At 42.6% G+C, this 16,439-nt stretch overlaps 1 protein-coding gene across 1 annotated transcript in view; it reads left to right on the top strand.

The window, feature by feature from the left end:
- The window catches only part of kcnt2 (potassium channel, subfamily T, member 2), a 702,110-nt gene that overhangs the window by 43,549 nt on the left and 642,122 nt on the right, over positions 1-16,439 (top strand). Inside the window, exon 3 of the mRNA XM_048538622.2 lies at positions 3,609-3,725. Coding sequence (XP_048394579.1) covers positions 3,631-3,725 — 95 coding nt within the window. The 5' untranslated portion in view covers positions 3,609-3,630. The remainder of the gene's footprint in view (positions 1-3,608; positions 3,726-16,439) is intronic.

Below are 16,439 nucleotides of genomic sequence, written 5' to 3'. Positions count from 1 at the left end.
TGGGGAAGTTGCTCAAAAAAAAAATCTTGTAGACATTTTACAAATTCCTTCCCTTGGATTCTGTTAGCAACCTGTTCCCAGTCCACTTGCATATTGAAGGTCCCCATAATTATTGTATTAGCTCCTTTCCAACATACCTTTTCTGGCTCCTGACTTATTTCTTCCCCTTATCCTGAGTACTGATAGGAGGCCTGTACATAACTCCCATCAGGATATATTTTGCTTTGCGGTTTCTCAACTCTACTCACAGAGATTCCAACTCTACATCATTCTTGCGATCAATTTAATTTTATTTCCTACTACCAAGGCAACTCCACCCCCTCTGCTCATCTGCCTGTATTTTCGATAGAATGTATATCCTTGGATATTTACTTCTCAGCCTTGATGCCTTGCAGCCATGTCTCTGTAATACCCACCAATGTCAATGTGTGCTGCCAGCTAATCGACCTTGTATTGTACGTGCATTTAAGTACAACACACTCAGACCTGTCCCTATCTCACAAGTTGGCACACTGATTTGCCAGCAGGGGCCTGGAAATCCTGGTGGCCAAGGCGATACAGAGAAAAACCTTTCTCTTCTCTCAGGACTGGCAGAGAGGACTACATCACCGGACCCTGTCAGCCTTGTCCCAAGTTGCCACCTGGGTCAGCGCAGTGTTGATGGTCCCCGAGTGCCCAGTAATGCCTTGAGAGAGTCGATGACTTTCTCCCATGATAAGAGACACAATCATATCTCTGCTACCTCACTCTGTCTCTGCTTCTGCACTACCCTTTCCCCAAGACTCATCATATACCACTCACATTATTGCAAGCAGCATCTTCCCTCTCTGTCTCTCACCATCCCAGACTTCTAACCCCGTCTGCCCTTTGGATAGCTCATGAGCTTTCTCACACCTGTGCTAAATGATGTGCCAGCTGCCCTTCATCTCACTCAAGCTCCCCCCCACCTCCGCTTTCCTTAATCCAGGAGCAAATTGCTCATCGAATCCACACTGACCCGCTGAAGAGCATCCCACCCAGCCTCAGACCCCTAGCCTATTTGTGTAACCCTGCATTTGCCATGACCAATGCACCTGGCCTGCACATCCCTGGGCACTGTGGGAAATTCAGCATGGCCGATCCACCTAACCTGCACATCTTTGGACTGTGGGAGGAAACCGGAGCAAACCCAGGCAGACACAGGGAGAATGTACAAACTCCAGACAGACTGTCAAGGCTGGAATCAAACCAGGGTTCCTGGAGCTGTGAAGTAGCAGTGATAACCACTGAGCCACCATGCCACCCAGGAAGGATACTGTTGATTTAGAAGTTGCTCTTGCAGGAACCTTGGTAAGATACTGCAGTGCATGTTGTAGATAGTACACAGCTGCTACACAGTGAGTCATTGGTGAACTGAATGAACCTTGAATGTGTTAAATGGGATGCCAGTCAACTCGGATGCTTTGTCTTGGAAGGTGTCAAGCTTCACAAGTTTGTTCTCAGGGTGAAGGAAAGTATTCCATCATTCTCCTGACTTGTGCCCTGTAGATGGCTGGCAGGCTTTGAGGAATCAGAAGATGAGTTGCTCACTGCAAGATTCCACAGTAGTGACAATATTTATATGACTCATCTAATTCATTTTCTGCTCAATGCTTAGTCCCAGGACGTTGATGTTTGGGGGTCGGGGGCGAGTGGTGGTGATGGTTTCACTGAAAGTAACTCTACCGAACATCATGAGATAATGATTAGATATCCTCTTGATGGAGTTGGACATTGCCTAGCATTGGGATGGCACAAATGTTATTTGCCACTTGTCAGCTCAGACCCAGCTACTGTTGCATTTGAATGTGGAATAAGTCAGTATCTGAAGAGTCATGAATGGTCTGAACATTGTACAATTATCAGTGAACACCCCCATTATGATAGTGGGAAGGCCAGTCACATAATAGGTGAAGATGGCCGGGCCATGGACACTATCTTGAGGAATTCCTGCAGAGATGTCCTGAAGCTGACATGACAGATCTCCAAATAGCACAAACATCTTACTTTGTGTCAGGCATGACTCCAACAAGTGGAGAATTTTCTTTCAGTTTCCATTGACCCCAGGTTTGTTGGAGCAAATCCTGCCTAGGCCAATCCACTGGCACTCTTTCCCCAAATCAGTTCTTAAACTTTTATGTCTTGCGACCTCTTGCCACTACATGAACACCTTTTCAAGCCACCTGTTTGAGCAAATCTCTAGTTCCAAAACTCTTTAAGCAGCACAGTGCCAAATTTTGTTTGATAACACAGCTGTGAAGCATCTTTGTGTGTTTTACTACCTTATATGAACTATACAAATGCAAGTTGTTATTGGATATGGACTTCCTCCACCAGTGTGTATTTTGCAGATGTACAGTGTGTTATCTGCAGGATAATTTGCAGCAGCTTACCATGCCTTCTTCCAGGGCATCTCTGAAATCCATGATCTTCAACGGCTCGAAGGTTAGTGGCAGGAGACCACGTTCGATAAAATCCTCATTTGGGCATATGTTAAGGATTTCTTTATTGTTCTCGAATGAAAATTCACCACCTTCCTCAAGGTAGTTAGGGTTGGACAATGCCCGTCCGTCTGCTTCCTGAGAATTAATTTTAATAAAACACAGCGAAGCTTTAATCCATTTTCAAATTCTTAACATTAAATAAAATCTGCTGGCAAACATTTCCGCCCCCGGGAAGGTATTTCCCACGCCAGACAGACGGTGGGGGAATCCTTTTACTGTGCTGTATGTTGCTTCGTGTGCTCTATGCTATTGGACACTCACCGTTGAACAAGGACATCCCTCATCCACTATAAATCACACGACACAACATGAAAGGATATTCCCTCGATCTGGGGATTGCGCGTGCACGAAGTCAGCCAGTAAACAACCCGAGGGAGGGATTTTCCCTCAACGAGGGAGACAAATCCCATAGTTTCAGGCAGGGGCGGTGGCGGCGCCTGCAATGGACACAGGTGTGGGGAGATTCTCATTCTGTTTCAGGAGACACGAGCTCCGGGCAACGTTCTATCCCTGAATGTTCCCGTGGGATGCATGACCTCCGGGCTGCGTTCTATCCCTGCCAACCCCCGGGGGAGACACGAGCTCTAGTCAACGTTCTATCCCTGAATGTCCCCGTGGGATGCACGAGCTCCGGGCAGCGTTCTATCCCTGACAGTCCCCGTGGGATGCACGAGCTCCGGGCAGCGTTCTATCCCTGACAGTCCCCGTGGGATGCACGAGCTCCGGGCAGCTGTCTATTCCTGACTGTTCCCGTGGGGGGACACGAGCTCCGGGCAGCTGTCTATTCCTGACTGTCCCCGTGGGGGGACACGAGCTCCGGGCAACGTTCTATCTCTCAGTGCCCGGGGTTGCTGGTTGCAGCCGCGCGCTCAGCACTTTCCCTCTGAACGTGACGAGCAGGAGCGAGCAGCATCTCGAGGAGTTGTGCGTGTAAGCTTTCCACCGACAACTGAAGTGAACCCTTTGTGTATATGTGTGTGTGTACTTTTTTTTAACAAGGTGATCTCTTGAGATAACAGATTGTGGGAAATGTGTGCGTGTATATACGTATTGATATATACATATGTATATATTCTACTAACATAGGTACACTGCATAGCTGGAAAGAATGGTGGACCTGGAAAACGAAGTGCCCCCTCTTCCTCCAAGGTACAGATTTCGTGATTTGCTCCTTGGAGATCAAGGTTGGCAGGCAGATGACAGGTAGGTCTAGTTGGTGATTTTCTTTTAACAGGTGTTTGAGAGCTAGCTGTCTCGGATGCATAGAAAGATACGCAATTTTTACATAATTACAACTTGTTACGCGCATTGGAAAGTTTGATTCTTTGCTCTGCTTAGCTGAAATATTGTAAAACAATGCCCGTGTGTAGACGATGTCTAATTACACAGGCCAACATGGAAATGTTTGGATTCATAATATGGTTGAGAACAGAATTATAATTGAGCGATGTTTGTTGAAATTAATCTGTAGATGTAATTGCTTTCTGTGTGCTCTTGTAAAGATAACTATACGGTGTCAGATCTCTTACTTATTCACTAATACAATAACATTGGGAAAAAAACAGCCTTTTGAAATTTAAATCTCAAAGTCTGTTCGGCTCCCTCCCAAAAGAGTAGCTAAAAAGGATCTGATTAAAGCATTTCTGCACCTTCAGTAGACCTGCATTCTGTCTTCTGTCTTTAAAGTCATTCTTTAACACGCAGAGTCTACTGCCATGATTTATTTTCTATTTAATAATTGTACAGAAGATGTTGCCTAAAAACGAATACTGGGATATCATTTTGGAAACAGTGAGAACATCATTTGCAGCTAGCTTTAACTGTCTTCAATCGCAACGGAGAAGAAGAATTGTGTTCATGTGCAGGCAACCATTTACAAATAATTTTGCTGCAGGTTTTAATCTTTTGGTATCAAATTATCAATGTAATTGTAAAATCTCTGGCATCACACCCTTATTATTCAATGCTAAGTCCTAACTTCATCACTGCTGAAATAAATTTTCAGATGCAACTTCTTGAGTTTACTTATTTTTGTAGCAGTGGGATTCTGGAATTGTCCATGCCATTAAAAAAAAAGGAAATTCAAACCTGCTAATGTGTGCAGGTGATAAATGGAGGTAGTCTTTGGAGCATACTCTAAAGCAATCAATGGAAACTTACTTGAACTCCAGTGAGTAGATATGTCTGGTAAAATAAGTTATTATTTGTAGTCTCTAAGATGAAAAACATGGCCTTTTGTGTGCATTTAATTAATTGTTGTTATTTTTATTGCACACGTTATGTAAGAAATTTAATATTAACCAAAAATTGTCTGTAAAGCAACATGGTTGTCCAACGAGTTGACCAGACAGCAACACTCAGTTGTTTGTAAATAGCAGCATTAAAGTGGATTTCTTTGTGTTTCATGGTCATTATCAGTTTTTTGAGCATTCAATTAATTAAAGCACATTTTTGATTACTTTAATTTCTATGGTTCAACTAATGGTCTTCCAATTATTTGAGGTGATGACCAAATTCCATCCCATCCAATAAGATGGTGGTGGAGTATGGCTTCTTAGCCCATGAGTCATCCACTCCATCCACTTTACTTTTCGTTTCTTTTTTTTTTCTCTTTGATTTGCCCCTTGGTGAAGAGCTCAGTTGTGGTGATGAATAGGCCCAGCAATGCACACTCATGACGCTGGCGTCAGAGGTTGGGTTCCTGGCAGTGTCTGTGCCTGGCACAGATTCACGGTTGCGGAGATGGGTTTGGGCCTGGTATGCAACCTGGCAGCATCAGCAGTGGTCGCATCAGTGAAGCGGGCCTGAAGTGGACTCGTGGCAGTGGTGGAGTTGTATTTTGGCCAGCGCGGTACCTGACGGCATCGATGGCATCTGCATTGGCGAGGTCCATCAAGGGCTCATAGTGCAAGGGCATTGGTAGAGGTGAGAAGGTGCCAAAGACTTACATTTCAGTGGCAACACAGTGAAAGGGACTCGAGCCTGGCACCAGTCCCATAGCCCATGACAGGGCACTTAGCAGGAAAGACTGTAAAGCTGAAAACTTTTGCTTTATATCTAACAATTTTCTGCCTTTATATTCTATGTTTTGGTTTCTTTTTCTATGTTTTAAGATGGCGCCAAAGAGTGGCGACACCATACAGCACTTTTCACTGTGGATATTGCAAAAATAAATGTGATAATAAATAAATCAAATCATTTGTTGATGGTGAAAAGATGGGTCACCCAGTAACTGACATGTGGCTTTTGTTGAGGATGGATTTCTTTGACTGTTATGAATTATACAGTCCGGCAGTAAGGTCAAGAGTGGAAACCACATCAAGGACTGTTTTGTTTTAGCTTTGTAGTACTGGAGATGAGGGGTTTGGGACCAGGTAAAGTTTCAGAGTAAACAAGGTTACATGGACTAATTGGATCAGGTCATGCAGATGTAACTCTGTCCCCACTTTTAATCAGGCATTCTGTCTCCTAGATTTTTATTGTAAGTTGTCATGCCTCTACAGTAACATGATTACAGAGACTGGTATGAATATTATGCTGTAATTACTTCCTTTTACCATTGGTACTGATGCAACTCAGTCACGGATGGACATGTTTATAGAGGACTTTTGCATTACAAGTGTGGTTGCAGATATTCATATAAAAACGTTGATGGGATATTCAAGTAGATAGAATTAATAGATTTTTGGATTTTTAAAATTTCTAAAATGATGTATTCAATTAAAATAACCTTCTTGCTATATAAGTAGATTGTTTGTTTCTTCAATAAGTAAAATTGGATCAGCAGTGCCTTTTTTGCATGCTTTGTAAGAATTGTTTGGGTTAGTTTCAATGTTTTCCCATTTTAAATTGGTTGATTCTTCAGAATGTTCATGACTAAAATAACTACTAGTTGCACTGATGGAACTGTTGAGGGCTCTGATCCTAGTTACACACAAAGTGTTACAGTTGCAAATGTATAATGTTGAAGTGCTATTGTTGTAGCAGGTTGAATTCTGTTTGGATGTTAGCCTTATGGTTTAAGTTATCTGATTTGCTATTTCTCCTGGTATTGAAATTATAAAGGGAATTGTGAAGGTGCATTATATTTTTGTAGCAATAGGACCTGATTGGGACCAAATGGGCTACATTCCAGAGCTCTGAAGGAGATTGCAGAGGCATGGGCAGCGATCTCTTAGGAATGATTGGAGTCAGGAAGCATCCCAGAGGACTGGGAAATGGATAAGATAACACTTCCGTTTAAGAAAGGAGGGAAGCATAAGGCAGAAAACTATAAACTGATTTATAATTTAGCAACTATGCCCTCATGTCCATTTCAAGCCCACCGACTCCCACAGCTACCTAGAATATTACCTCCTCCCACCCACTCTCCTGCAACAATTACATCCCTATTCCCAATCCCTCCGCCTGCGCCACATCTGCTCCCAGGATGAGGCATTCCACTCCCGCACATCCCAGATGTCCACGTTCTTCAAAGACTGCAACTTTCTCCCAGCAGTGGTCGAGAACGCCCTTGACTGCATTTCCCGCAACACATCCCTCACACCCTGCCCTTGCCACAACTGCCCCAAGAGGATTCCCCTCGTTCTCACACACCACCCCACCAACCTCCGGATACAACGCATCATCCTCCGACACTTCCGCCATTTACAATCCGACCCCACCACCCAAGACATGTTTCCATCCCCACCCTTGTCTGACTTCCGGAGAGACCACTCTCTCCGTGATTCCCGTGTCCGCTCCATACTCCCCTCCAACCCCACCACACCTGACACCTTCCCCTGCAACCACAGGAAGTGCTACACTTGCCCCCACACCTCCTCCCTCACCCACATTCAAGGCCCCAAGATGACATTCCACATTAAGCAGATGTTCACCTGCACATCTGCCAATGTGGTATGCCGTATCCACTGTACCCGGTGTGGCTCCCTCTACATTGGGGAAACCAAACGGAGGCTTGGGGACCACTTTGCAGAACACCTCCGCTCGGTTTGCAATAAACAACTGCACCTCCCAGTGGCGAACCATTTTAACTCCCTCTCCCATTCCTTAGCTGACATGTCCATCATGGGCCTCCTGCAGTGCAAAAATGATGCCACCCGAAGGTTGCAGGAACAGCAACTCATATTCCGCTTGGGAACCCTGCAGCCCAATGGTATCAATGTGGACTTCACCAGCTTCAAAATCTCCCCTTCCCCCACTGCATCCCAAAACCAGCCCAGCCTGTCCCCGCCTCCCTAACCTGTTCTTCCTCTCACCTATCCCCTCCTCCCACCTCAAGCTGCACTTCCATTTCCTGCCTACTAACCTCATCCCGCCTCCTTGACCTGTCCGTCTTCCCTGGACTGACCTAACCCCTCCCTACCTCCCCACCCAAACTCTCCTCTCCATCTAACTTCTTTTCTCTCCATCTTCAGCCCACCTTCCCCTCTCTCCCTATTTATTCCAGAACCCACTCCCCATCCCCCTCTCTGATGAAGGGTCTAGGCCCGAAACGTCACCTTTTGTGCTCCTGAGATGCTGCTTGGCCTGCTGTGTTCATCCAGCTTCACACTTTGTTATTTGGATTCTCCAGCATCTGCAGTTTCCATTATTTCTGGCAGAAAACTATAAGCTGGTTAACCCAACTTCAGACATTAGCAAGATTTTAGAGTACATTTTTAAGGATGAAATTGCAGCATACTCGAAAGTACAATGGTAAAATAGGGCTGAATCAGAATGGTTTCTTCAAGGGGAGGTCATGCCTGACAAATCTAGTTTAGAATTCTTGGGGGGGATAATGAACAGCTCAGACAAAAGAGAGCCAAAGGACATGATTTATTTAGATTTTCAAAAGGCTTTTGACAAGGTGCCCAGATGGGAGACTGCGAAATAAGTGCATATGGTGTTTGGGGCAAGGTGTCGGCACAGATAGAGGATTAGCTGACTTGCAGAAGGAAGACAGTAGGGACAAAGGGGTCTTTTACACGATGGCAATCGGTGATTAGTGCAGTTTTCGGGGATCTGTGTTGGAACCACAACTAAACATGTTTTATGTTAATGATCTGGATGAAAGAACTGAGGGCATAGTTGCTAAATTTGCAGGTGAAACAAAGATTAGAGGGAAGTACAAGTGGTGATGAGGAAGCGGAGAGATTGCAGAGGATTTGGGCAAGCTAGGAGTTGGAATAGAATGTAGCGAAGTGTGAAGTTATGCACTTTGGTAGGAAGAATAGAGATGTAGATTAATTTCTAAATGGAGAAAGGCCTTGGACATCTGAAGCGTAGTTGGGAGTCCTAGTTCAGGATTCTCTTAAGATGCAGGTTCAGCTGGCAGTTAGGAAGCCAAATGCAGGGATGCAATGCCAAGGCTGTATAAGCTCTGGTCAGACTGTATTTGGAATGTTGTGAGCTGTTTTGGGCCATGTATCTAAGGCATTGGAGGGAATCCAGAGGAGGTTTGCAGGAATGATCCTGGGCCTAAGGAATTGGTGTATGACGAGCAGTTGAGGACTGTGTGTCTGTTCTCAATGGAGTTTAGAAGGATGAGGGATGATCTCATTGAAGCTTGCGGGATACTGGGAGTCCTAGATATGGTAGAGTAGAGAAGATAGTTCCAATAGTACAAGAGACTAGGATCTGAGGGCACAGCCTCAGAATAAAATGACAACCCTTTAGAACTGAGATGTGGAGGAATTTCTTCAGCCAGAGGGTGGTAAATCTGGAGCTCATTCCCGCAGAAAGAGATTGAAGCCAAATAATTGAGTGCCTTTAAGACGGAGGTGGATTCTTGATGGGTAAGGGAATCGAAGGCCACAGGGAGAAGGCAGGAAAATAGGGCAGAAAGAGAAGGTATGTAAATTGATTATCTGAGCAATCGCAAATGTTACTTCTGTTCTGCGCATTCTGCACTGGTTTACCATTCAAGATCAATGTTCTCAGCTTCTTGATGTTTCTTTGCACTTTGATTCTTAAAAGACAAGAGTGACTAATTACATAATGTTGTAATTTTCTTGGGTCATTCATTCTGTTAGTATCTTTTGGGAAATATCTTTTTGTCTGCTGTATTTTAAGATTTAGCTCAGCACTTTTGTTGATGACAGCTTCTTTCTTTTTAGCAACCTTAGTACTCAGCATTGCCATTCTCATGGGCTCTCCAAAGGAACTGATGCTTTTGCAGGAGGAAGTGTAGTGCAAAAAAAATGATTAAAGACATGCACTTGCACTTCAGGCATCTGGAATTGACGTTGTCTTGACCTGGGACCCAAGTTTTTGGATCACGATGGATCTATCTGGGCATGTCTCAGGTCACTTGTCTTTTCTGTCTATGTCACCTGGGCGATTGTAAGGGTATTATTATTGTCTCCATCAGAATTAAGTTGATATAGCAATTACCACGGAGATAATCCTACCCACTGCTGTGAAAGTAGATGCGTCTTTGTACACATGCACATACCTGGACCTTTTGCCTCCCACCCAGTCGGAGTGCTACCACTCTGCTGCAACACGTTTTTAAATGATCACATTTTCACTGCCATTTGCAGCAGTGTCAGTCCACTGCTTTAAGAAAATCATAAGAGTCCTGGTTTGTGTGTCAAATCATTTTCCTCGGAAAGAAGCAAAACTGTAGGATGATGCAGCACCCTTGTCAGGCAGCAGCCTTTCTTTCAAATTTTACCTATCTTCCTGTTCAGAGATGTTATTTCCCATCTTTGGAGTAGCTGGGACTTGAACCCAGGCCTACTTGTTTCACAGATAGGGAAGCACTACCTCTGTGCCACAGGAGGGCCCTTTTGTTGGCAGCTTTTCAAGTGCAGGGCTGAGTATATACCTGGCTAACTAGTGACACGTGACATGAAAAGGTTTTCGGTCCATTTATGAACAGATAGTGTCTAACCCCATTCAAAGGGTGAGGTCAATATACTAACACTCTATTAGTAGCTATGATTCTTGTGCTTGGTGATAGACCACCAAACCAGCACAATTTGAAAGGTGTGATAGAATAAACAGCAGTCTAGTCGGTGACTTAAATTTAAGCCCTGTTATGATCAGACTCCAGGCAGAGTTCCCCAGTTCATAATAGTTTCTGGCAGGATATCACAAACTATATTTATGCTCCTGGGTGAGGAAGGATGAACTGTCCTATTTCCTTGTCCAGTCACACCCTCTGTGGTTGCAACAAGATTAATATGGAAAGTATCCTCTCCCTTGTGTGTATCTTTCTCCTAGACCAAAAGAACCTTTTTTTTTGGAAAGGAATCTATCTTTCTTGAATTAACAAAAGGAGTGTGTTTGTTTACTGGTAAACGTGAGAGGAGTCTGGAACACATACACACAAATTAAAAATAAGCGCCGAGTTGAAAAGAGTAAAAATTAAAATGTGTGGATCGGTGTTTGTTTTGTTTGTGGACAGTGGGTGTTTGAATATGATGGACATTGCAGTGGGGATTATTGATGTTGATGTGTAGACACCTGAGCATCTGTGACAAATTCGAACTGCCCTTGGGACCCAACAACTCTCCACGGAAGCCACCACATAGTGGCCTCCAAACAGGTGAAATGGAACTCTGATTAAGTGACTGGCCTGTCCTAACTTCTGTTAGACAGAAAAAAAAATAGCATATTGCTGTCTGGATATGGAGACTGTGAAGAGTCTTTGCGTCCATTGCTCTTTTGGGTGAGAAAGTGGTTGTCCGCAAATGAAGTGAAATTTTAAGACCCACCCTGCTCCCCCTCTGCCCCAAAACACTCACTGGGAGAAGGCTGTGCCATCTTGTAAAATTCTGCCATCAAAATATTTGTTTCAAGCCTTGAAACGTAGAACCTGATTTCCTTAAACTTTTGGTGTTAATGCAATTCTGCATTCTTTTATTTTCTACCGCTGTTGTCCATGTTACTGCTGCCCGGCCATTATTATAATGTAAGGAGAAGAACCATACATGTTGCTGACACTGCAGAAAACATTCCCAACTTCTCACCAATATGCGATTGCGAATGACTTTCTGATAGCGTAATTATCAAAGCTGTTATTTAGGCATTTTGTTCAGACTGTATTAGTGCTATCATTTATTGTTTGCCTTTGTTTCATCCACAGAAGTATCCCTGGAGCCAAGCCATTGCTCACTTGTAGTCTTTTTCTCTAAATATGATGATAAGAATTTGGTAGAAAATGTTCTTATTTTCTCCATCTTTGGTTGTGGCGAATACCAGCTACAGACTGGTGTTAATGTGAATGAAATGATATAAAAACAAACAAGTAATTCACTGGCTCATCACATAAAACAGGATGGCCTCAAGGTACACTGCGGATATGATGGATGGCAGTGGAAGAGATAATAGCAGGAACAGAGGCTGTATACAGAAGTGGTGCATCAGTATCATAAACAATTGTATTTGATGATTTTTGTTTCAATAGCATAACTATTGTCAGGCTATATATTAAACTATATGTAGAGGATTAGTCAAATATTAATGCTTATTTTCTACCAAGAGAAACAGAAAAGTCAGTGAAATATGGATAATATGGCCCATTGATGTTTATCCCTCCAGCACCTCCATCACAAGCAATGCTGCTGTTTTCACCTGCGCTATGTTATCTGCTGAACCCACTGCCCAGTCTTTTCAAGATGCATTTGTTATTCTTTTCAAACACAGTGCAGGCAAAATGGAAATGCACACTCCAGGGAACTGTGAGTTACTGAGCAACTCAAAGGAATATCCCATGAATGAAAGGAGCATGCATTATGGGAAGTAAATGCTAGAGAGATTGGCGGATCAATTTTACTTCAACCATGAATACTGGGGTTGCTCACAAACCGTTCCATCACCGATCAATCATCATTTTGCAAAGGAATTTGAGAGTGTGTCCAATTTATTAATTTATTTCTCATGATTCAAACTTGGAATATACAAAAACAAAATGCTGATGATGCTTGAAATATAACATATAAAAGTAAGTGTTGGAAAAACTCAGCAAATCAGAAAGTTAATGTTTCAGATCAATGACCATTCATCTGAGGCTAATGATTAGAATTTGGGAGAAGCACAAGAGGAGGTTGTTATTGGAAGTAGCAGTTTGGGAACAGATGGTCTGTACCATGGGTGGGCTTCTCTATGGACTATGAGGTGCCTCCTAAATTTTCTCGGAACCTGCTGGAAATCTGCCAGAATTTCATCTGGCCATCTGCCTGTGTGACAGGCACTCCTGATACATGCCAAATGACCACAGTTGGAAATGATCCTCGGGTGTCTTGATTAGCTGGTCAGCAGGCTCCCACACCAGTAGGTTTTTCCCATTCTCTCACATAGTGTGGGCATCGCTGGCTGGCTGGCATTTATTGCCCATCTTTATTTGCTCTTGAGAAGGTGGTGGTGAGCTGCCTTCTTGAATTGCTGCAGTGTTGACCTACAATGCCCTTGAGGAGGGAATTTCAGGATTTTGAACCAGCGACTGTGAAGGAATGGCAACGTATTTCTGAGTGAGGATGGTGTGTGGCTTGGAGAAGAACTTGCAGATGGTGGAGTTCCCATGTGTCTGTTGCCCTTGTCCTTCTAGATGGAAGTGGTCATGGGTTTGGAAGTTACTGTCTAAGGATCTTTGAATTTTTGCCATACATCTTTAGGCAGTAAACACGACTTCAACTGATCCTCAGTGGTGTAGGGATTATAAACGTGTGGGTGTGGTGCCAATCAGGGAGGATGGTGTTGAGTTTCTTGAGTGTTATTGGCAAGTGGCGAATATTCCATCATTCTCCTGACTTGTGCCTTATTGATGGTGGACAGGTTTTGGGGAATCAGGAGATGAGTTACTTGCCACAGAATTTCTCGCCTGTCACCTGCTCTTGAAGTCACTGTGAACTCACCACATAAGCAGCAGAGTTTCTGGTCAGTGATAACCTCCGGAATATTGATAATGGAGGATTTAGTGATGTTTAACAGCATTGAATGTTGAGGAGTAGTGGTGAGATTGTCACTGCCTGGCATTTACTTTGTTACTTTGCCATTTGTCAGCCAACCCTGTATGTTGTCAAGATTTAATTGGATTTGCACCAAACAACTTTGGTACCCGAGGATTCAGGAATGGCGCCGAACATTGTACAATCATTGACCAACATTCCCATTTATCACTTTATGATGGAAGGAAGATCATTGATGAAGCAGCTGAAGATGATCCTGAGGACCTCCTGCCTAGATGTCCTGAAGCTGAGGTGACTGACCTCCAACAACTGCTAACATTGAGATGGACAACATTGTGGGGCCAAAGTCTCACTATTATCAGATGCACAATTGCTTGACTCTTGCAAGATGCTGTCATCACTCTTCACCTTTCACTGGATGCTTGGAAGGAGCATATTGTTGTTCCATTCCAAGTGAATCTTAGTAACTCTTGATAATACCTCCGCTACATGGTCTTGTGCCTGGGGGGAAAAAAGGAAGCAAAAGTCATTGGAGTTATTTAAGTGCCTCTAACAAAGGTGTTTGACAATAGATTAAGATAATTTGGAAATTGAGACTTAGTAATGCTTTCAGAAACTAGTTAACATTACAACTGTTCCATCCTCTTCATGTTATTGTCACTTTTGCTTTCTAGGTTATGCTTAAACTAATCTTAATTTAAAGAACAATACTTAGTAGTGGAGGCAGGTGATGGTGGGAGTGGTGTTGGGTATTAGGAATTTTCTTTTTAGCTTTTCCTGATTTTTGTTTCTACTACTCGTTAGTTTGTAGAAATTCCAACATCCTATGTAACTTTTGCTGTTGTATGAACATACCTTCTTTGTATTTAATTTTTCAAAAAGAACACGTCTGTTTAATTCAGTTTCTGTATATTTTCTTAGCTTCATTCATTTTGAACCTACCCACTAAGGCGGTCAATCTTTGAGTCAGTCTTGGAAAAATCACCAAACCGGGCATTTTACAGACAATTACCCTGATAATGCTACATTGGACAGTGAAGCTTTATTAAATCTTGATGACCTCAGAGCAACTGAAATGACAGTTCCATAATTTAGTTAGTTTTGTGAAGTTCCCAGGAGCAACTGCTAGTATTAATGTAGCGTTGCAAGCGAAGCTATTCTATGTAATTGATTTTAGGAGGAAAGGAGGCTTTACGCACTAATGCAATCAGTCATTTTCTAAATATCTGATAGTCCCATCCTTTACAATAGATTTGAGTATTTTCCCTGCTACCAGCTGACAGGGCTATAATCCTTGTTTAGTTTTCTCTGTTCCTTCCCACCCTCTCCTTTTAAACAGTGTGGTTACATGTGTAGACTTATAATTGGCAGACATAACTGTAGAATTAATGGAATTTTGGAAGATGATCTCCGCGGTACCTACTATTTTGTAGCCGTCTCTTTCAGTACTCTCGGTTAAAGTTATTGGGACCTGAAGGTTCATCAACATTCAACATGGTTAATTTATTGTACATCAAAATTATTTATTGACCCATTCTCATGACATAACAATATAGCTAAATTAACCTTTTGGTTCTTCAGCATTTGCCCTAGAAGACCATTTAGACCTGCCCATGACCATTTTTTATCCATAGCATTGGTGTGTCTTAGATTTAGCCTGTTTGGGTGTAGATTTGCATCACCCATGTTTATTGCATTCAGTCTGCTATATATAGCTCGAATTTCTTTAGCTATACCATGCCTTGCATTACTATAACTGTTAAGTGGTCTATAAACTACTCTAAACAGCATTTGCTGCTTTTTGCTGTTTCATAGTTTCATCCAAACAGATTTTTAAAAATTCATTTTTGTGGGATGTGGGCATTGCAGGCTGGGTCGGCATTTATTGCTCGTCCCTAGTTGCCCTTGAGCAGATGGAGGTGAGCTGTCTTTTTGGACCACTGCAGTCCACATGCTGTGGGTTGACCCACAATACCATGTCTTGTATTCCATATTTTATTCTTTTGATTGGAGATTTTCTCTTACTAATGCACCGATTCCTTTTCTTATCCGCACTATCTCACCTCGTTTTTCCTTTTTGCCTATGCTCCCTTGATGTAGTCCATCCTTTAGTATTCAGTTCCCAGTGCAAGTCACTCAGCAGCCACATCTCTGTAATGACAGTCAAATCATACCATTAATTTTTATTAGCATTAACCTTGTTGCAAATACTGCATGCATTCATATAAAACGCTTTTAATTCTGCCCTTTTAGCACTACCCTGTAATTTGACCTAAGTTGATTCCACTGTACTAACAGCTTTTCCACCTCTTTAACCATTTTAAATTATGTTTCATCTGAGTTGCATTTTAGGTGTGGTGGGTAGTTAATGAGACAAGTCTGGAATGATGGCATGAGAAAATCTGGCAGGTCTTACCGAGGGAAAACCCTCCATGTAACTTCCACTACAAATACAGTGTTTCTATGGGCTGAATCTATGCCCTTCATGTATAACATTAAATTTTGCTAAATCAAAAGGATGCTTAGTTTTTCTCCCATTGATCTGGTTTGGCTGAGTGTCACCAACCTTTGCTACAAGTTGATTTCATCCTTTTTAGAATTTTATTTTCAATTGTCTAATATTAAGTTAAGTCATCTTGTGACCAAAGCATTTTAAACAGGGAACCCTTAACCTGCAATAGGACTGCAATAGATGCTGTCTCATGAAACTCCTCTCTCTAAAAAGGTGGACTGAATCCTTAATTGTAAACTAATAGAAAATTTATACAGAAGTATACAATATAAATTCTTAAGCACTGGGCACCTATTTTCTCATCTGATAATTGGGAAGGCCAGTTGAGTATTGAGAGAGAGTATAGCTTGGCCAATGACTAGGACATTCATAACCTGGCTCAGTTAATGCAAATGATGAGTAACATGGCAGCCTGTTTCTAGCAGGAGTTAGTTTGGCACTTGAGTTATCAAATTGGGTGGTTGCAAAATAGCTTGTTTCAAAATGTTGTTTTCTGTTTGTATGGTGACA

Source organism: Stegostoma tigrinum, chromosome 8 (assembly GCF_030684315.1).
Source record: "Stegostoma tigrinum isolate sSteTig4 chromosome 8, sSteTig4.hap1, whole genome shotgun sequence".
NCBI classification, from domain to species: Eukaryota; Metazoa; Chordata; class Chondrichthyes; order Orectolobiformes; family Stegostomatidae; genus Stegostoma; species Stegostoma tigrinum.
Note: the sequence above shows the minus strand (reverse complement) of the source record. Positions and strands in the feature narration are given on the sequence as shown.